Raw genomic sequence first — 23,225 nt, forward strand, 5'->3', positions numbered from 1 at the left:
GAAAGGGAAGGACAAAGTGAGATGAAAATGGATGGCACAGTTGTTAGTGCCAGGACAGATAACGGAAAGGTGGTGAGGTGTCTCTAGTGAGTGAATAAATAGCACAGAGGCCACACAGAGTTTGTGGTAAAGGGACATCAGTTGACTACGAGCAAGTGAGGGAAGATGTTGCATGCAATATCAAGAACACAAGCTTTACTGGAATGTGTGTGCAATAGCAGAGCCAGAGTGAGAGAGGGATAGCAGAGGGTAGATGGCATCATCTAAAATGAGAGGTGATGCATTTTGGGAAAGCAAATCTTAGCAGGTCAATTACACTGAATGGTAAGGTCCGAGGGAGTGTTGCTGAACAGAGAGACCTTGGAGTGCAGGTTCATAGCTCCTTGAAAGTGGAGTCGCAGGTAGATAAGATAGTGAAGACGACGTTTGGTATGCTTTCCTTTCTTGGTCAGAGTATTGAGTACAGAAGTTGAGAGGTCATGTTGCAGTTGTACAGGACGTTGGTTAGGCCACTTTTAGAATATTGTGCGCAATTCTGGTCTCCTTCCTATCAGAAAGATGTTGTGAAACTTGAAAGGGTTCAGGAAAGATTTACAAGGATGTTGCCAGGGTTGGAGAAGTTGAACTATAAGGAGAGGCTGAACAGGCTGGGGCTGTTTTCCCTGGAGTGTCGAAGGCTGAGGGGTGACCTTAGTGGTTAGCACTACTACCTCACAGCACCAGGGTCCCAGGTTCAATTCTAGCCTCGGGCGACTGTCGGGCACATTCTCCCCATGTCTGCATGGGTTTCCTCCTGGTGCTCTGGTTTCCTCCCACAATCCAAAGATGTGCAGGTTAGGTGAACTGGCCATGTTGAATTGTCTAAAGTGCTAGGTGCATTAGACAGAGGGAAATGGGTCTGGATGGGTTACTCTTCGGAGGGTCAATGTGGACTGGTTCGGCCGAAGGGGCTGTTTCCACACTGTCAGCAATCTAATCTAATCTAAAATTATGAGGGGCATGGATAGGATAAATAGACAAAGTGTTTTCCCTGGGGTCAGGGAGTCCAGAATTAGAAGACATAGGTTTAGGATGAGGGGAAAGATATAAAAGAGACCTAAGGGGCAACTTTTTCACACAGAAGGTGGTAAGTGTACGGAATGAGCTGCCAGAGGAAGTGGCGGAGGCTGGTACAATTGCAACATTTAAAAGGCATTTGGATGGGTACATGAATAGGAAAGGTTTGGAGGGAGATGGGCTGGTAGGTGGGACTAGATTGGGTTAGGATATCTGGTCGGCGTGGATGGGTTTAACCGAAGGGTCTGTTTCCATGCTGTACATCTCTATGACTCTATCTACCACGATAGAGCAAATGTAATTGACCTTTTTGCGACATTGCTGAGCATTTTTTCAGAAGGCTGAATCCACACTGATCCAAGTGGCAATCTCAGGAAAGGCTGGTAGGATTTGGTGTCATGGTCTGATCAGCCAGACTTGGAGGAAGGGGACACCTGCCTCTGTACCACAGTATCCAGCCGGACATCCAAGTCCCTGTCCACAAACAAATTTTCCTTTATCTGCCATGCAGGACAGCTCTGGACTAACAGAGCTTGATCAGATCCACAACAATCTTTTTTTAAAGGTAGTGCCAGCACCAGGAATTGTGGGATATCTCAGCAGTAATGAGTATTTCTGGCTATGACAAATGGGACAGCTGGGCTAGCAATGGACAAAAGAAGCACCATAGGTACATAGTAGGTAGATAATGAGGTAAGTTTGGGATGACTGCCTGAGAAAGCTTGTAGACAGAAATCCTTCATGAGACATGACAAAAATGACACTTTGCCAAAATAGGTTAAGATTTCGTCCAAGGTTTCAGTTCTCATGAAAAGCAATCAACTTTAAAAAGACATGAACTCTCTTTGTCCCTTGACAGACACCTGGCCTATAGGACATTTTCCACAGTTTTAATGTTGCTGTTGTCATGTGAGTATTCAGTTATACAGATAGCAAAAAGAAGTTCCAAGTCAAAGAACAAGCAATAACAACTCAGGTGTATTAGTTTCCAACATTTTAGCAACTAAGAAGTAAATGACAAAAATTATTTCCTAGTTGGACATGTGCCTTACAAATACACTGGCATCATCTTTGAATTTGCACCTTTAATCTATCCCTAAATAGCTTTAGAATAATTCTGAGCCCTCTGCAGCACACTGGGCAGGTTTAAAATATTTAACATATCATTTGGCTTTCAAACACAATTTTATGAAACCAAAGAATATGTAACAGATGAGGGTACATATTCAAGATGTAACCCGTAGCCACATGCAGCTTCCATTAGTTTAAAGACAACTGAAGTACTGTGAGTTGGTTAAAGTTTTCAGACATGACTTCAGTGGTGGCAGGTGATTGAAAATCATTAGTTTGAAAAGGTGACTTCAAAGAGATGACACAGAGGTGAAGCACAGAGACATTTAGGGAGAAACTACCAGAAAACGTAGGGCCTGTACAGCTCAAATCACTTGCGTCAAAGATGTGACAACAGGGAAAGGCATTCACAAGAAACCACTGTCAGCCAGTAAAGGATTGAGTTGGAAAAATGGCAAAGCTGAAACAAGTCAAGACATAAAAGAAGGTAAAGGCCATAAATAGATTTATATACAAAGATGGGAATGTTAAATTAGAAATGTGGGAACCAGAAGCCAACGTAGGTAGAAAATGTGAAACAGATTTTATGCAGGATAGAAATCAGGAAGCATAGAAGATAGGGAGCAGAGATAGAGCTGAGTTTTGGATGTGATTAATGCATGGAAACCATGCTGTGCTATGTCTAAGACCAACTCCATTAGTAAAAGGCAATGTACAGTTCCTTGGTCCCTTGTTTGTATACATTTCAGGCATATGCCTGAACTAGTTTTGATGTTTGTACTATAACAATAAAAGATCTATTTAAACATGCATATGTGTAAGCCATCCAGCATATTGAACGTTTTAGTACTATATCTAATCAATTTCAAGGTAAAAGTTTATCAAATCTATATGATAAAACAGTCTGAACAAAATTTAGGTTAACACTTCGAAAGCTCTTAGTTAAGCTTCTTACAGAAATTTTCTTCATGGTGTTTCTCACCTTTAACAACATCAGCAACATTGCAGTTCGGATCTATACTTCCAATATGCTTAGGATGTGCTGGATTTGTGTCGCCTCCAAAGAGCAGAGCTACCATAATAAAAAAAAAGGGAAAGTACAATCAGAAACTCTTTAGTAAAAAATTGACTGGAATTAGATAAACACACAAAATGTAAGAACAAAAATCATTAAAATGTTGAGTTATTGTATTTTCTTTGGTACTTGAAACTGCAATATTATAATAGCCGTGGTCTGCAAAAAAGGCATGTTTAAGATGGTCAAAAAATTAGAATTACAAAATTGTACACTCGGGTATTTAGAAACAAAATTGCTTATTCTGTTAAATATTATGGAAATTCTCGAAGATAGTGAAAAGTGAGTGCTCTATGCCTTTCTAACATTTACAGAAATTCAATATAATTACACAATTCAATTCTGCACTGGGAATTCATCTTATGTGCGACAAGATGTTCATTGTGATAAATAGCCTTCGCATATGACTGTGAGATACAGTTGCAAGTCATCAATCCTCATTGATAAACTATTTCTTTTGGCTAGCAGGGTATCTTAATAAGATTAAGTTTGAGACTATCCAATGCAAATTATTGACAAATTGAAAATAGTGAGTTTCCTTTCATGCAATGAGGAATATATATATAGTCCCTATAAAAACACAATACTTTTTAAAATTCTCCAAGTAATTGTGAAAGCACAGGGTGTAAGACCAAGGTACATTCTGGTTACTATAATCAATAGCACATAAAGAAATGAATCAAGTCTAATCAGGTTTAAAAAAAAACATTTCTTGAGCTGTAGGTAGCTGCAGGGCAACCATTTAATATCCACCTATTAACACTTGAGAATATGGAGATGGGCCACTTTCTTGAACTATTTCAATGCATGTGGTGAACGTATGACCATACTCTCTAAGATATTATTCTAATATTTGGGTCATACATAAAGTATGGAAAATTCACTGAAGGGTATACAATAGCTGCCAGTAAAGAATCAATGGGCAGTGCAGGATGGGGAGCAGAAATCCAACAGAAAGATTAGGAAGAAAACCAATGCAAAATAAGCAAACCTAATGTAATTTACAAAATACCTTGCAAGAACTGTAACAAACACTACATTGGACAATAGGCAGAAAACTAGCAACCAGGATACATGAACATCAACTTGCCACAAAACGATATGACTCACTCTCACTAGTATCCTTACGTACGGATGAGGAAGGACACCACTTCAACTGGGACAACACATCCACCCTAGGACAAGCCAAATAGAAAAACGCACAAGAATTCCTAGAATCGTGGCATTCCAACCAGAACTCTATCAACAAACACACCGATTAGGATCCCATTTATCAACCCTGAGAAAAAGAACAGGAAATGACATCACCGTAGGAAATGATGTCACCAACCCAAGGAAACCCAAAAACATAAATAGAACGTAGGCTACACCACCAGTCCACCACCATGTTACCTAGTCTGGTGGCGAGATGTCTGAAACCAAACCTTCCAGCTCAGCGAGCAAACCTACATCCAAAATTATAGTTTCTAAGAATGCAGTAAAATTCCAGCAACTCTAGAAAAATATGAATAAAAGTACTGATTCATGTACAATGTGAACTTACACTAGTACAGAAAGACTATGACTAGATAGAATTATACAACATGGAAACAGACCCTTTGGATCAACCAGTCTGAATCAGTACGATTCAGAATGTAATTGACATTTCTCAGAAAATCTGGCTGTGTGCAATGTTACATTCACCAGGTATCAGCCTTCTTTTGCTGGTAATATCTTGCTGCTGACTTGTGGACTCAGTTACAGACTCAGGTCTTTTCCTCCAAAAACAGCAACACAATCTAGACTGACATTTCAGAGCAGTACTGAGAGGAGATACAGTTTTTTGGTTAAGACGTAAAGCAAAGTTCAGTTTTCCCTTTTAGGTACAAAATATTCAAGTATTTAAAGATGATAACTAAAATTTATCTTTATGTCTGTAACATTTATTTCTCAATCAAGATCACTCAAAATATGACTATTTAGTCAGTTAGAAGGCCATTTGTGGACTTTACTGTGTGCAATTGGTTCCTTCATGTTTCCAAATGAGAAGAGTGACTACATTTTAAAGGTATTTCATTGGCTATGAAGTGCTTTGGTACATCTAGAGGTTTGGAATGCTACTATATATATTTTTGAAAGTCCGATGACAGTCTATTTAACTGAAATATTTGCTTTGTTATATCAAGCACTTGCTTTCACATTCTCTTGCATGGTTTAAAGCTCAAAGCAGTAAAACTTCAAATTAAACAGTGCACCATTGGTAGGGATTTTTTGCTTTACTAAGGCAAAGAGACTTGGGCCCTTTCTAAAACATCATGGCAATCATTAAAGTGTATGGCATTCATGAATCACTAGTGTTATATTAAAGCATCATAAAGTTAATCTACTGCAGTAAATGTAAACTTTGTGGTGTTGGAGATTCGCAGGTAGGAGAAAGAATCAGAAAATAAATTTTCAGCGCAGTTGAACAAGAAAGAGATGTATGACTGCAGAAACACAAATCTTTAAAAGCAAGCTTTTAAGTAAAACAAATGTATAAAATGGAACCCAAAACAAGATTTATGAATCCATGCAAAGATTTAATTGAAAGCAGAGTATGTAACACGCATTACGCAGATGACATATAGATTTAATAGATGAAAGGGCTTAGTTATCAGGATTTTAAAATACATGGATTATGCTCAGTAGAGTTAAGAAATGGTTAAAATTATTAAAGGATCTAAAAAAACTAAAAATGTTATTTCTACTGTTTGGTGAATCATAAATAAAACAAAATTTTTCAGTGGAAAAAAGCTAAAAAATTTCATCAGAATATTATTGAAATATGGTTTGCGAGCTATCACAATAGAACAAGCTTTATTTAAGAAGTTAGATAAACATGAAGATCAGTATCAAGATGAAATAGGAAAAAGAGAACAGAGCTGGCAAAGCAAACATTTTAAAACTTTTTCCACTTTTAAATTTTGGTAACTTTGTGTACACAGTTGAATTCAAGAAAGCTAATTTTATTTTATTAATTAAAATGCTACAACTGTTACTGGGAATGACAGTCTTTGATCATTCACAGAAGGACGGCAAAGTCGGCATTCACTTTAACTGCTAATGAGAAGGAAATGGTGACCTGCATTTCTAACAACTCAGTGGCCTGTTTGGCCATTTCAGAAAGCAGTTAGGACTCTTTCGTTACTGCAATCCTTACCTGGCCTTATCTACGTACGACTTCAGATCCACAGCAATAAAGGTTGATTCTTAATTGCTCTCTGAAATGGTCAAGCAAGACACTCAGTTTAAGGACAATTAAGGATGGGCAACAAATGTGGGCATACATAACCAGTGATGCCCACATCCCATGAAATAAATTACAAAAAGCTTTGAACTTTATCACAAAGACAACAGACTTACTGTGTTGGTTGATAAGCATCCGAAATGAAATACGGCTGGTGTAGAAACGGTCCAGAAAGTACTGGATGTTACTACTAATAAATGGGTCAAAGCCATACATCTCCTTATATTCAATAACTCCCTGAGCCATGGTTGGCACTACGTCATTGTGTCGATTTCGGATTTTAATCAGAGATTCTAGAAAACTGAGGCAGAAAAATTAATTGGGTCAAGATAATTATACATTCAAGTCAAAAATGATCATTTTAATTGAAGCCATATAATGGAAACATGCACACAAATATGACTTAAAACTAAAAATATCAAAAATATACCAAAACATTTGTTCTACCCATTGTCTTTAGATTACTTAGTGTGGAAACAGGCCCTTCGGCCCAACAAGTCCATACTGACTCTCCAAAGAGCATCCCACCCAGACCCATTCCCCTACATTTACCCCTTCACCTAACACTACGAGCAATTTAACATGGCTAATTCATCTAACCTGCACATTTTTGGACTGTGGGAGGAAACGCAGACACGGGGAGAATGTGCAAACTCCACACAGACAGTTGCCTGAGGCAAAAATTGAATCCGGGTCTCTGGCGCTGTGAGGCAGCAGTGCTAACCACTGTGCCACCCGTTTTTAACCTCCTATTATAAACTTAATTCCCTCATCACTGATTTTATCCCTGTCTTTGGTCACAGAAAACAACTCCAACTTCAACATACTATCTGATGCTAATCTGTGGTCTGATGTCCTATTTTCTCCAACATAAAATATTCATTTATTTCAACAGGTTATCCATAGCTTCCTTAATTTCAGCTTTTGACTTGCTGAAACCTTCATCCATGCTATTATATCCTCCAGAATTAGCAAATCCAAAACTCTTAGCTCACCTCCAATTTGTCTATTCACAAAATATGAATATTGCTGATAAGGCATTCCGACTTGCCCTTGACTGGTGGTGGTTAATTGCCTTCTCCAAACACTGCCATTCCATTAGTGAAGGCAACCCAACAAAACTAGGGAAGAGAGAGGGGAGTGGGGGAAAAGAGGGAGAGGGGAGTCAGGGAAAGAGGGAGAGGGGAGTGGGGGAAAGAGAGAGAGCGCGAGGGGGGGGGAAGGGGGAGAGCGAGGGGGGGGGAAAAGGGGGAGAGCGCGCGTGCGAGTATCAGGCTAGCCTACTTGACCTCTCCTTCCAAGACAATTGATCCATATCCAGCAACAGCCTTGTGAATCTTCTCTGGGCTGCCGCCAATGCCTGTATATCTTGTCTTAGATAAAAAGGTCCAAAATTGTTCACAATATTCCTGCTGTGGTCCGACTAGTGCCAAAGCCCTCCGCTTCTTCCTTTCCCGCCGCACCAACCAGTACCCCTTCCACTGACACCCTCCTTCGACTGACTGAACTGGTCCTCACCCTGAATAACTTCTCTTTTCAATCCTCCCACTTCCTCCAAACTAAAGGAGTTGCCATGGGCACCCGCATGGGCCCCAGCTATGCCTGCCTCTTCGTAGGATATGTGGAACAGTCCATCTTCCGCAACTACACTGGCACCACACCCCACCTTTTCCTCCGCTACATCGATGACTGTATCGGCGCTGCCTCGTGCTCCCACGAGGAGGTTGAACAGTTCATCAACTTTACTAACACCTTCCATCCCGACCTGAAATTCACCTGGACTGTCTCAGACTCCTCCCTCCCCTTCCTAGACCTTTCCATTTCTATCTCGGGCGACCGACTCAACACAGACATCTATTATAAACCGACTGACTCCCACAGCTACCTGGACTACACCTCCTCCCACCCTGCCCCCTGTAAAAACGCCATCCCATATTCCCAATTCCTTAGTCTCCGCCGCATCTGCTCCCAGGAGGACCAATTCCAACACCGCACAGCCCAGATGGCCTCCTTCTTCAAGGACCGCAGATTCCCCTCAGACGTGATCGACGATGCCCTCCACCGCATCTCCTCCACTTCCCGCTCCTCCGCCCTTGAGCCCCGCTCCTCCAACCGCCACCAAGACAGAACCCCACTGGTTCTCACCTACCACCCCACCAACCTGCGCATACAACGTATTATCCGCCGCCATTTCCACCACCTCCAAACGGACCCCACCACCAAGGATATATTTCCCTCCCCTCCCCTATCAGTGTTCCGCAAGGACCACTCCCTTCGTGACTCCCTTGTCAGATCCACACCCCCCACCAACCCAACCTCCACCCCCGGCACCTTCCCCTGCAACCGCAGGAAATGTAAAACTTGCGCCCACACCTCCACACTCACTTCCCTCCAAGGCCCCAAGGGATCCTTCCATATCCGCCACAAGTTCACCTGTACCTCCACACACATCATCTATTGCATCCGCTGCACCCGATGTGGCCTCCTCTATATTGGTGAGACAGGCCGCTTACTTGCGGAACGCTTCAGAGAACACCTCTGGGCCGCCCGAACCAACCAACCCAATCACCCCGTGGCTCAACACTTTAACTCCCCCTCCCACTCCACCGAGGACATGCAGGTCCTTGGACTCCTCCACCGGCAGAACACAACTACACGACGGCTGGAGGAGGAGCGCCTCATCTTCCGCCTGGGAACCCTCCAACCACAAGGTATGAATTCAGATTTCTCCAGCTTCCTCATTTCCCCTCCCCCCACCTTGTCTCAGTCGGTTCCCTCAACTCAGCACCGCCCTCCTAACCTGCAATCCTCTTCCTGACCTCTCCGCCCCCACCCCACTCCGGCCTATCACCCTCACCTTGACCTCCTTCCACCTATCCCACCTCCATCGCCCCTCCCCCTAGTCCCTCCTCCCTACCTTTTATCTCAGCCTGCTTGGCTCTCTCTCTTATTCCTGATGAAGGGCTTATGCTCGAAACGTCGAATTCTCTATTCCTGAGATGCTGCCTAACCTGCTGTGCTATGACCAGCAACACATTTGCAGCTGTGATCTCCAGCATCTGCAGACCTCATTTTTTACCCTTATACGTTTTTGGTAATATCTCTCTGTTCTTATACTCTATTCCTTTGAAATAAACATTTGCCTTCCCTGTCAAATACTAACCTTGGATGCCAGCTTTTATCATTCATGCATGAGGACTTCCAAATCCCTCTGTTCTCTCGCTTTCTACAATCTTTCTAATTTAAATAACATTCAGCTTCTCTATTCTTCTTGTCAAAGTGCATACCTCACATTTTCCCGCATCTTATTCCATCTGCCTATTTGGTTTTTGCTGTTTTAGCATGCTCAGCCACTTCTTGGCATCATGTGGTGAACTGAATTAGCTAAAGATTGTCTGTTCTGAATGGGGATTCACTTGCTGATAATCTCTGTTGTGAAAGATGGGGATGATCATGGTACATCCTCATTCTGTTCATTTGTTGAATTTTCCATCACTGTCACCAACTGAATCTGGCAGAAGTACAGTACTTCAATCTAACCTGTTGGTAGGTGACCTATCAGTCTATTGCAATCTGTTTCTGTGGTTTAGCATGAAGTTAAAAATCACACAACACCAGGTTATAGTCCAACAGCTTTATTTGGAAGCTTTTGGAGCACTGCTCCTTCAGATGATTATGGAGAATAAGATTGTAAGACACAGAATTTATAGCAAAAACGTTTGCAGTGTGATGTATGACCATGTTAGTTTCAGTTCTTTCGTATGTAAATCGTAAAACCTTTTCTGTAAATCCGTTTTTTAGATTAAAATCAGTCTGACCATTGTGGCACAGACAGCCTCACAGGGAGTTAACACCTTCAATACCTTATCTGGGCTGGCATGACACCAATTCTTAAAGTGCACTTGAGAATGTAACTTTTAAAAAAGGCTTTGTGGTTTACATATGAAAGAACTGAAACCAACGTGGTCATTCTAAAAGATGATTCTCCACAATCACCTGATGAAGGAGCAGCGCTCCGAAAGCTAGTGCTTTCAAATAAACCTGTTGGACTATAACCTGGTGTTATGTGATTTTTAACTTTGTACACCACAGTCTAACATCGACGTCTCCAAATCGTGTTTAGCATGAATGTAGTCTTATGGTATTGCTCTTGTGGCAAGCTCTATTTTTTTTGAATCACAGTTGGGCACATGACTTGATGGTAATAATGGAGTGAGGGATGTGTCAGGATGTTGAGATGTATGATTATGATTGAATACAACTCTGCGAATGGCCACAGCCCCTCTTTAATGCAAAATCTGTTCTGACACCAGATGTGCTCCAAGACTAGCTCTGTGATGATCATTGAAGTTCCACATCCATAATACATTCTGTCACTCCAGCCAAGCTGTTCCAGTACAGTTTAAATGCTGGCATCTATCCAACAGTGGAAAATTCCCCAGTTACATCTTGTACACAATAAGGTCAAATCCAACCTGGCTAATTATCATCTCATCAGTCTACTTTCGATCAGTAAAGCAAAGGAAGGTGTCATCAACAGTGCTATCAAGCAGCACCTGCTCAGCAATGACCTGCTCACTGACACTCAGTTTAGATTACACCGGGGCCCTCAGCTACTGACCTCATTACAAACTTGGTTCAAACATGGACAAAGAGCTGAATTCCAGAGGTGAGGTGAGATTGACCATCTTTGACATCAAGGCTGCATATAACCGAGCATGGCATCGAGAAGCCCTGGCAAAACTGGAATCAATGGGTATGAGGGGATAACCTCTCTGCCAGTTGGAGTCATACCTGATACATAGAAAGATGGTCATGGTTGTTGGAGGTCAGCTCCAGGACATCTCTGCAGGAGTTCCTCAGGTTAGTGTCTGAGGCCCAACCATCTTCAGCTGCTTCATCAATAACCTTCCCACCATCATAAGGTCAGATGTGGGGATGCTTGCCGATGATTGCACAATGTTCAGCACTATTCGCGACTCCTCAGGTAACGAAGCAGTCCATTTTCAAATGCAACAGGATCTGGACATTATCCAGGCTTGGGCTGACAAGTGCTAAGTAACATTTGCACCACACAAATGCCAAGCTATGACCAACACCAATAAGAGAGAATCTAACCATTGCCCCATGACATTCAATGGTGTTAGCATCACTGAATTCCCACGACCAACATCCTGGGAGTTATTGGCCAGAATATCAACTGGATTCATCACATAAATGATGGCTTCAACAGCAGGTTAGAGGCTAGGAATACTGCAGCAAGTAATTCCCCTCCTGACTCCAAAGCCTGTTCACCATTCACAAAGCACAAACGAGGAGTGTGATGGAATACTCCCCATTTGCCTGGATGAATGCAACTCCAACAGGACTCAAGAAGCTTGACACCATCCAGGATAAAGCACCCCACTTAACTGGCACCACATCCACTCCCTCCACCCCAATGCTCAGTCGCAGCAGTGTTGTACTATCTGCAAAAGGAGTGGCAGAAATTCACCCAAGATCCTCAGACACTACCTTCCAAACCCATGACCACTTCCATCTAGAAGGAAGAGGGCAGCAGATATATGAGAACATCACCACTTTCAAGAACCCCTCCAAGCCATTCACCATACTGACTTGGAAACATTTTGCCACTTCTTCACTGTCGCTCATCCAGAATCCTGGAATTCTCTCCCTAATGGTATTGTGGGTCAACCCACAGCAGATGGGCTGCAGCAGTTCAAGACGACAGCTCACCACAACTTCTCAAGGGCAACTAGGGAGGGGCTATAAATGCTGGCCAGCTAGCACTACCCACATCCCACATTTAAAAAAACTCATCTTTACTGCTATTCTTGTAAATTTAAGTGTATTGAAAGTCATGCTGTCTGTACAATTCCTCATTCCAAACTGCAGTTACCCATCATCTCTGTAGTAACTGAACTACTTTGCTTCAAAAATCAATCACCACCTCAAATTCGAATGGTCATCCTCCTACTGAAGGCCAAATACCTCTGTAGTAGTCTTGCCTTTTTGTTTCTATTTCAGGCTACCTGACCCTTTGGGAATTCACCATCTTGGGACATCTTTCCATGTTAGAGTGCAAAAAGATAAAATTTTAGAAAGTTCAGGATCAGATCAACATCACAACAAGGTTTTCTAAACTGCACTGGAATACTGGAGGCAATTCTGAGTATATCAGTACAAACAAGTATAATGCCTGGTGTATAGTGGGATGTAGGCGGAGCTCAAAGAAGAATTGCAGTGCAGAAAAGGAGAGATATATTTCCAAATGCAGGCAAAAGGAATCGGATGCATAAAAACAGCACACTCTATCAAAGATGTTAACTTAACAATGCAAATCAACTCAAAGGAAAAGATACTATTTCGACATGTCGAAATAGCCAAAGTCAATTCAAAATAATATATTATGTTCTGTTACTTTACCTTAAGGCAGTTCAGGAAACCTTCAGCAGCAATTCAAGGTACTGTTCAGAAAGTGTAATCAAAACTTGCACAAACTCATATTTTGGAAGTCAAAAATATGTTGTCAGCACAATTAGAATAGATTAGGAAGGAGATGACATTTCTGGCATGCCAAATTACAGATTTTTGAATGTATTTCAGTCACACATCAATAAGTGGAATGCAAGAACAGAAGACAGCTTTTAAAAGAAAATATACTGTCAACTGAAAGTTTCTTAATCATGTAGTACTTTGATAGAAATAAAAAACAATTCAGATTCCTACTCATTCAACACAGGAGGATCTTCAGGCCCTTTGCTCTGAAACTCTAGCAGCTCTAAAAAACTTTGCATATACCTGTAAAAGAGGTGATAAAAATGATTTTAGTTGATAGTCACACCATAACAAGTCGCGTTACAACAAGGTTTTCAATGTTTGTGGCAAAATATTCCACTTAATATGCCAAATACTGATTAAAATGGAGTAATTTAACTAATCTCAAAACAAATCAAGCACCGTTGAAAAATTTACTGTATTTCATTTTCCTTGTAGGTGCAGGTAAATCAACCAAGACAGGTTTCTCAGTCTAGATGTTCCATGAGGAATGGAGGAAGGATAAACTGCGGAGGAACTTGACATGGACATAGAAAACAACGAAAGTTTAAAAGGACAAGTTAGAGTGGCAGACTTAAATCCATAAAAGAAAAAATGTCATATAGGGAGAGAAATGGGCAAGCTGTGACTAGAAGTTCAGGGTCATGTCACTATCAGTAATTCGGTACTGGTATTTGAGGTTCAGCAAGGGTCAAGCTCTTGCCAACTGTAAATGAAGTTACAGCACAAAGGGAGGCTATTCAGCCCACCTTGCCAGCTCCCACCCCGTTTTGTGGTTCTTCAACTCTACCCACACAGATTCTATACCTTTCAATCTTATATCACTTCTTGCTAGCAATTAAATTTCATTTCTTACTAACAAGGCAGGCTGCCAACTACCTGCCTTTTTGACAGAATGCTCATCCTTGGACATTTAGTTCTCAGCTCTGATACTCTTGCAGCCAATTCTGTGATGCCTACAATATTGTATCAACCAATTTCAATCTGCACTACAAACTTATTTACCTGGTTTCGTATACTGTGCGCATCAAAGTACAATACCTTCAGTCCTGCATTGACTGCCCTGCTTCTCATAGCTGTCCCCGTATTCGTTGTGCCTAAAGTTAGATTCCTGACCCTTACCATACTCTGTCTTATTACTTGTTCTGGAAACTTTAAAGGACCTCTCCTGAGCTTTCCCCTATTTAACTTGGACCTCTGAAAAAAAGTGGCTGGAGATGTAGTAATGAGGAACAAAGAAACGATGGAGAAACTGACTACTAACTTTGCATCAGTTTTCACGGTAGAAGACATCAGTAGCATACCAGAACCCCTGCAGAGTCAAGGGGTAGAGGTTAGTGTAGTGACCATCACTACAAAAGGTGGTGCTAGGGAAGCTGAAAGGTCTGAAGATGACTAAATCGCCCTGACCAGATGGACAACTGCAGCGTTCTGAAAGAGAAAGCTGAGGAGATTATAGAGGCATTGGTGGGAATCACGAGTCACAGAGAATCCCAGAAGATAAGAAATGACTAATGTAACATCACTGTTTAAGGGAGGGAGACAGATGATGGGAAATTACAGGCTGTTGGCTTGAGCTCGGTTATTGGTAAGATTTTAGTGTCCATTATTAAGGATGAGACTATGAGATACTTGGGAGCGCATGATAAAACAAGTCTGAGTCATCACAGTTTTGCCAAGGCGAGGTCATGCCTAATAAATCTGTTGTTAAAATTCTTTGAGGAGGTAACAAGCAAGTTAGACAAAGGAATGCCAGCTGATTTAATCTATTTATACTTCCAGAAGGCCTTTGACAAGATGCTACAAAGCAGGCTACTAAATTAAAGCCAACACACTGACATCGATAAAGGATTGGTTGACTGACAGAAGCCAGAGAATGGCAATAAAGTGGCTTTTATCAGCTGGTGACCAGTGGAATTCTGCTGGAGTCACTGTTGGGACAACAACTATTCACATTATACATTAATTATTTGTATAAAGGAATTGTTGTTTCAGTTGCATTTAAACACAAAAGGTAGGTGGAGGGTGAGGTAGTGTTCAGGAAGTGAGGAGGTTGCAGAAGGAGTTGGACAGGCTAAGAGAGTGGGTAAAGAAATGATAGATGGAATTTTATATGAGAAAGCGTGATGTTGTGTATTTTGATAGGAAGAGGCACAGACTATTTTTTAAATGGGAAAAGACTTCGGAAGTCTGAAGCACAATAGAATTTATGACTCCTAGTTCAGGATTTTCTTAATGTTTAACATGCGTTTAAAGGACAACTGGGAAGGCAAATTGAATGTTAAAATTCACTTCAAAAGGGCTAGAATACAAGAGCAGGGATAGACTGCTGAGGGTGTAAAAGGCCCTGGTCAGACCATATGTGGAATATTTTGAGCAGTTTTGGCCCCATATCTAAGGAAGGATGTGTTGGTGCTGGAGAACATCGCAGGAGGTGTACAACAATGAAGGGTTGGGAATGAAGGGTGTGTCATATAAGGAGCAGTTGAGCACTTTGGATCTGTACTCGATGGACTTCAGAAAGATGCTAGCAGATCTCATTGAAACTTAGAGTACCAAGAGGCCTGGAATTGGAGAAGATGTTTCCACTAAGAAAGAGCCTGGAGCACCAGGGAACAGCATCAGAGTGAAGGGATAATCCCTAAGAACAGAGAAGGAATTCCTTCAGTCAGAAGGTGGTAAATCTCTGAAAGTCATTGCTGCAGAAGGCTATGGAGGCCAAGTCAGTGAGAAACTTTAAGACAGAGATTGTTAGATTCTTGATTGGTAAGGGGTTCAAACATTAAAGGGAAAAAGCAGGAGAATGGGGTTGAGGGATATATCAGCCACGATCTATCAGCAGAGCAGACTCAATGAGCAGAATGCTCATATATTTTGTGGTCTTGGTAAATTATTTAATTGCTCCCATTTCCTTGCTCTTCCTCTATTTTTCTGTATTTTCTCTCTCCTTCAACTACTTAGTCAATTCTATTTCAAACATTATTATTAAATCTGCTTTTACCACCATTTCAGGCAATGCACTGGAGACCACACAACATGCTGTATCTGATTCTCTTGTCAATCATTTTAAACCCTTATAAAGGGTGAGCACAGCATTCTTGCTTTAGTATTCTACAGTTATTAACAAAGCAAAAATCCCATGTATTTCACGATCCTTCTTCAATAATCCTACTATCCTCAAGGACTCTGGTAGAAACATTCCAAAAGATCCCTGTTCCTACTTAACCCCAGGATAATACCTCATTCCATTATTTTCTAAGCTTTGTGTCATTCACAGACTTTCAAACTATTCTGTGTATCCACATCCAGGTAATTAATGTTATCAAAAAGTCATCTTACTAACCTTGAGAAGTACCAAAAAAGCAGTACTGTTGCTATCCATGCATTACCCAATTCTGAATCCACTGTTCATTTAATCCCAATTTTACCAGATTTACATGCTGTACCATGTGCTGGAAGTTCAGATACAATTCAACCACAAAATCCCCATTCTTTTTCTATTAATTCAAAAAAATTTGAAGAAGTCATATTAATACAATTTGCCTTTTACAATTTTTTCTTGGCTTCCAATTATTATCCCACCCTCATCAAATGCAAATTCATTTTGTCCATGATTGTCTGCAAAGATTTCTCCCATCAGTGATGGTTGATTGTCTTCTAGTCGCCAAGCTTATCCTTCACATTTGTTTAGATTTAATATTTGTAGTTGACCATTTGTCCAGTACCATCCCTATATATACCAAGAATTATAAAACTGCAGCCAAAAAAATTTCATCCTAAACAGCCCTCAGTGACTCCAAATGCATCTCATTCATATGATATTTCAACTTTTGAAGACTGAATTTTTTAAATTACATTTTTATCTTAACCAACATCATTACTCCCTCTTCCTTTATTGGCAGCATTCTCCTTTCTAGTGAAGATAGATGCATGGTTCTAATAGCATAACAAAATAATGCAGATTCTTAAGCTCTGATGTAGGGTCATTCATCACATCTGCAAAGCAGCTGGCAAGCATAAAGCAGATTTTAATCCGAGATGGTTGAAGCCTCATCCCCAAGCCTTTGCTGAACGCCATTTTTATTTGCTAATTAGTCACATCTTGACTTTGACTAACTTTATATTTATTCGCTTTCCAAATATTTTTGGAGGTCTTGTGGCACAGTGGAAAGCATGCCTACATCTAAGGGGAGACTCAATAGTCACTGAAGACATGTACATAACACAGCCAAATGGGTTGGTTATCAATGTGTAATTTCTTCCAACGCAATCAAGAGTAGGGAGTAAGAGTGGGAGAACTTCCAAATGTTGGAAACAAATTGTTGGAGCTTGTACCATCACTATCCATAGCCCCATAAGATAAAAGTCTATAAAAGTTGTCACTGCCTTGAACTCAGATTGGTTAGACAGATGACTGGTCTGGTTCAGATTAGTACCATCATAGGCTCACCCTGGGCTAGCTGAATGGATTCTGGACTTGATTCCTTTCCCCATCTGTGGTGGAGATTGTGTTACTGTGAATTGGATTTGCCTTTGAGCAAAGACCTAACCAAATCGAGATGTACAGCATGGAAACAGACCCTTTGGTCCAACCCGTCCATGCCGATCAGATATCCCAACCCAATCTAGTCCCACCTGCCAGCACCCGGCCCATATCCCTCCAAACCCTTCCTATTCATATACCCATCCAAATGCCTTTTAAATGTTGCAATTGTACCAGCCTCAACCACATCCTCTGGCAGCTCATTCCATACACGTACCACCCTCTGTGTGAAAAAGTTGCCCCTTAGATCCCTTTTATATCTTTCCCCTCTCACCCTAAACCTATGCCCTCTAGTTCTGGACTCCCTGACCCCAGGGAAAAGACTTTGCCTATTTATCCTATTCATGCCCCTCAATTTTGTTAACCTCCATAAGGTCACCCCTCAGCCTCCGACGCTCCAGGGAAAACAGCCCCAGCCTGTTCAGCCTCTCCCTGTAGCTCAGATCCTCCAACCCTGGCAACATCCTGTAAATCTTTTCTGAACCATTTCGAGTTTCACAACATCTTTTTGTTCTTTGTTGAGCTGTTTGCCCCTTTTACTGCCTCTTCCAAACTCCCTCTTTAATATTTTTATATTCAGCTTCTTTACTATATTTTTAATTGTAACTTCCATTATTCAGACAATTCTTTCTTTGGATGCCCTTCCTCTTCCCCAAATAGTAATGTGTTTCTCTGTACTTAAATCTCCTCTTTAACAATTCCAAAAATATATGTAACCACAATATGTAACCACAATGTTTTTGTTTCTCCATTAACAAGTCAGCTGCAGACAGTGATCAGACTTCAATTGGTGACCATTTATTTATTTGAGAACCAGATGTAGGCAACATTCCAGCAGCTCTGACACCATAGTTCCTTGTGTTGTCAGGTTATGTCTTTCCAATTCCCTTGGGGAGATGGTAGTATAGTGATAACTACAATAATCCAGATAGCTAGATTAAGTTTCTAGGAAAAGAAAACAGAAAACAGCAGATGCTGGAGATCTGAAACAAACATAAACAGAAGTTGCTGGATAAACTCAGCAGGTCTCATACCATCTACAGATAGAAAACCAAGTTAATGTTTGACAATTGTATTTGGTATAAGGCACATTAACTTTGTTTTCTCTCCGCAGATGCTGCCACATCTGTTGAGTTTCTCCAGCAATTTCAGTTTTTGTTTGTTAACATTCCAGGAACGTGGGTTCAAATCCTACCATGACATTTGTAGAATTTAAATTCAATTTGTAAATATTAAAAATCTGCTAAACTTTCCTGGTCTGCCGTATCTGTGACTTCAGCCCCACAGTTAAATGACTGACTCTTAACTGCATCCTGAAATAGCCTAGCAAGCAGTTTAACTCAAGGACAGTTTGGGAAAGGTTACAATTGCTGCTCTTGTGGTCAAATGGTGCAGTGGTATTGTCCCCATCTGTTTGCCAGAAGATTCAGGTTCAAGCCCATCTGATCTGGAGGTGTGTAACAGCATGTCACAGAATCTCTACAGTGCAGATAGAGGCCTTTGACCCATTGAGTCTACATCGACCCTCCAAAAAGCTTCCAACCCAGACCCACTGACCCCCACCTCTCTTGCCATAACCCTGCATTAACCATGGCTAAAACCACCTCACCTGCACATCCACAAATACCATGGGGCAATTTACCATGGTCAATCCACCTAATCTGCACATATTTGGACTGTGGCAAGAAACCTGAGCACCAGGTTAAAACCCACACAGACACGAGGAGAATAGGCAAACTCCACACAGATAATTGCCTAAAGTTAGAATCTAGGAGAAAGTGACTGCAGATGCTGGAGATCAGAGCTGAAAATGTGTTGCTGGAAAAGCACAGCAGGTCAGACAGCATCCAAGGAGCAGGAGTATCGACATCTCGGGCATGAGCCCTTCTTCTGGGTCCCTGGCCAACCACTGTGCTGCCCTTAAATTATGAGAAATTAGTTCCTGGGTGACCTCAAACCAGCAGCCTTCTGCTTGACAGCCGATCATGCTAATCCGTTGAGCAAGAGACAGACTTAGTTAAAACATTTATGCTGTCAAGCCCCTTAAGAATATGTTTCAAAAAGATCATTAATGAGTAGAATCCCAACCTACTTAGCCTTTGCCATAAGACAATCCTGCCAGACCAGGAATCACCCTAGTCAAACAGGTTGATTAAAATTACTGCAATTGCTGGCTAAACCAGTGAATAAAGAATAGGGGAAACAAAAGGGAGTTGCAATCATTTTATGAAAAGATACTTTGGGAGTTCAGTAAAAGCCTTACTGGAATCCTTTGAATTCACAGTGCCCAACCTCAGCAAATACACACAGTACATTATGTTGAAATCTCAAACAAACCTTTCGCTCACTGCTGCACCCAAATCCACAACTCTCACAAAGTTACAAAGGATCCCGAAAGCGTATCCAACTTTCTCCATGCACTACGTCAGTCTTCTTTGCCTGGGTACAAGTGCTAGGTAATACTTTTGACAAATCCCTCAGTCAACAACTTACGATACTAGGTAGGCGCCTTCACTGGTATTTGGTGAGACAAGAATCTATACCTTGGATCTATAGATCTTAGAAGTAGCACAATTTTCAAGGTCAATGTCCCTCTTGTGAGGTTGGTATGCTGACAGGTCCACCTCAAGATTTAATGGTAACACATTTTATTCCTATTTAGTTCACTGTGCCCAAAAATTTAAATTATTTTGAATCTCAGGAAACTGTAGACCTGTATGAATGCAGGCGTAAGTAATGCATTCTTGGAATTGACTGGAGTTATGAATTGGAGAAGAATGTGCATTTCCTCATAGCACTTCTAATTTAACATGAGCAATTCACAATGCACATATAAACAAACAAACTGGGAGTTGGAGTAGGCCATTTGGCAATGCAAGTTTGCACCAATATTCAATAACATCATGGTTGATTTTATACTTCAATTTTATCTTCTTGCTTTTTTTTTTAATCATAAGCCCATAATTCCCCAGTACCCAAAAAATCTTTCAACCCCCATCAGAGTACACTCTTCGACGAAGAAAAGGAGGTTGAGGGGAGCTTAGAGAATTCCAAAGATTCATAACTCTTTGAATGAAGAAATTTCTCATCCCTTTCCTAAATGGTCAACTAATTATTCTGAAACTATGACTCCACAGTCTGGAGGTCCCATGATTGAATCAGATTGCCTCTCATTTTTTTAACCTTCATGGTATAAAGGGCCTAGGTGACAGTTACAGATGGAAAGTCATGTACTCCTGAAGCTTCCAGCTTCTCTCTCAAATGTCCTGCTAATGTATCTCCAATCCTAAATCAGTTAAATATTCATATGCACCAACATCTGGAACTCAGGTTTTGGTCAGTCATGGAAGATCGAGCTTTTGTAAAAGCATGACTAAGAAATCTGATAGCCCCCGTGACTGTCTTCAGATGTCTTTAAACTTCCAACCCCAACACAATTGAAATGATTGCATGTTAAATAAGAGCTGGAAGTTGCTAACGGCCATTTTAGTAAAGACACTAAACACTTTGCATGCGCAAGTAAATGGCTTACCCCTTATTTGAGAGTCTCTCTGCAATACACAGTTGCTCAACTCCAGACCAGGTGCAATCCTAAGACCAGGTTTGACAATGTCCTCCAGATTCACAATCAAAAGAGTTAGGTCACAAAATAAAGGACCATTTTGCTGAAGTAGTGTCTATGCTCATCTCTCTCTCTTTCCCCTAAGCTTCTTCATTGTGAGCAAGGTGTTGATCACCAGCACTCTCCTTCACATTTTGATAATGCAAAGCATTTTTTTTTCAATGCCCAGATTAGGGAGAATACAACATGACAATGTAATTCTTGAAATTCTTATCAGACTAGTTTGCAGTGTAGCTTTTGATCTTCCACGAACACTCTGCCATGTTGGCAAACAGCTGCAGAAGTGAAATGACACATGCACTATCACATAACCACAACTCAAGATTACGCAATACAATGAAATTTTCTGTCCGCCTCTCATGCTATGGAATATCCCAGTGAATGAAAGACACAAAGAAGAAAGAATGTGGTTTACCACTACAATATTAAAATGTCACTTTTGATGAGACGTAAGCAAGTACCTGAAAAACTTGAAAGAAAAGTTCTGTCTCTTTCATTTTAGTTTGCAAGGTCATTATTAAACACACAGCACACTTTCCTCTCACATTTTAAAATTAGTATTTGCCGAAAAGGCTATATCCTAGAAAATACTTTGATTCTGAACTGAGAATTTTATAGTTCCGAATGTGAAAAAAGTATAAACATACTTAAGGCATATTGATTTGACTATTAAAAGAATCACATCAGAAAAAATTTGTGAAACTTAATGCCAACTAATTTCTCATTAAAATCTGAAATGTCCATACGATATTACACTTAAAAATAGATGACGTATCAGTTAATGTAAATCATTGCGTCCCATATTTATTATGGGACAATCATGTCAGAAAAAATTACACAGGATAAAGAAAGTAAATTTATGTTTTTCTACCATATACCTTTAAAAGTGTGATGTATGTTGACAAAATGAGTCACCTGTTGATATCAATGAGCCTTATGTTCAAATTGCTCATGTATAAATTTTAATACAATTTCCCAAGTGCATGGCTTTACCAGTGACCACATTAATGCACTCTGCACAAAAATTGAGTTTTAAATAGATTCCAAGTACAGCAATTTCTCTGCACTGGTATTAGTTATAGAGCACATTTCATTTTATTCCTGTTCATCTCTCAAATATGGTATTCACTTACCAGCTCTGGACGAGTCGCACAGAGGGTCTGCTGAGCAGGTTATCAGGCAATAAGTTCACTTCTCTCATGGTGTTGGCCAATCGAACTGGTAGCTCCTTTCGTAAGAACATAAAAGAAGTCTTTTCACATGCATTATCACGACCTAATGAAAACGAAAAGAGAATTAAATATTTGAGATTCTCGATATCGGATTGTAAAAACAGGCATCTCAAGTAGCCAGGAGAAAGTGAGACTGCAGATGCTGGAGATCAGAGCTGAAAATGTGTTGCTGGAATGGCGCAGCAGGTAAGGCAGCATCCAAGGAGCAGGAGAATCGACGTTTTGGACATGAGCCTTTCTTCAGGAATTGACTCATGAAGGGAAGAAGGGCTCATGCCCGAAATGTCGATTCTCCTGCTCCTTGGATGCTGCCTGACCATCTTAAATAGCCACTCAATTTGTGTGGGATTTGACTCCTTATATGGACTCATACTGGAAAGTGGTATGATAAAATGCATTTGGGCAATCTTCATGCACTTTGAATCTAGACTGCAAAAACAAAAACGATGCAATCAAATACAGCATGCCAGGCCTGGGCCCTGTTTCCAGCTACTTTCTAATTCCTTTCCACCACAATATCCAATATCAGTTTTTTGGGGGTCAGAATTGACATTAAGTTAGAAGGGGAGCAAAGCGTTTTCATTTACAGAGTGGCTTTTAGCTCTTTATGCCACAGAGTGCAAAACAATTGATAGTGACAACAGACAACTTGCAGATAGCAATGTCCCAAAAATAGCAATTAGACAATTGACTATTAGTGATGCAAATTTGGTTGTGACCCATAATATTAATTTGCTACTCCATAAATATATACACAAGTGTTTGTTAGAGTAGTGCAATTCAGTGAAGCAGGTAAGATTTTG

General features: G+C 40.8%; 1 protein-coding gene across 1 annotated transcript in view; it reads right to left on the minus strand.

Annotated features, from left to right (window-relative positions):
• Positions 1-23,225, minus strand: part of pdk3a (pyruvate dehydrogenase kinase, isozyme 3a) — a 61,061-nt gene that overhangs the window by 21,508 nt on the left and 16,328 nt on the right. Inside the window, exons 2-5 of the mRNA XM_060833524.1 lie at positions 22,324-22,465; positions 13,197-13,268; positions 6,584-6,768; positions 3,110-3,199 (exon numbers count right to left, since the gene is read on the minus strand). Coding sequence (XP_060689507.1) covers positions 3,110-3,199; positions 6,584-6,768; positions 13,197-13,268; positions 22,324-22,465 — 489 coding nt within the window. The remainder of the gene's footprint in view (positions 1-3,109; positions 3,200-6,583; positions 6,769-13,196; positions 13,269-22,323; positions 22,466-23,225) is intronic.

Source organism: Hemiscyllium ocellatum, chromosome 12 (assembly GCF_020745735.1).
Source record: "Hemiscyllium ocellatum isolate sHemOce1 chromosome 12, sHemOce1.pat.X.cur, whole genome shotgun sequence".
In the NCBI taxonomy this organism is placed as follows: domain Eukaryota; kingdom Metazoa; phylum Chordata; class Chondrichthyes; order Orectolobiformes; family Hemiscylliidae; genus Hemiscyllium; species Hemiscyllium ocellatum.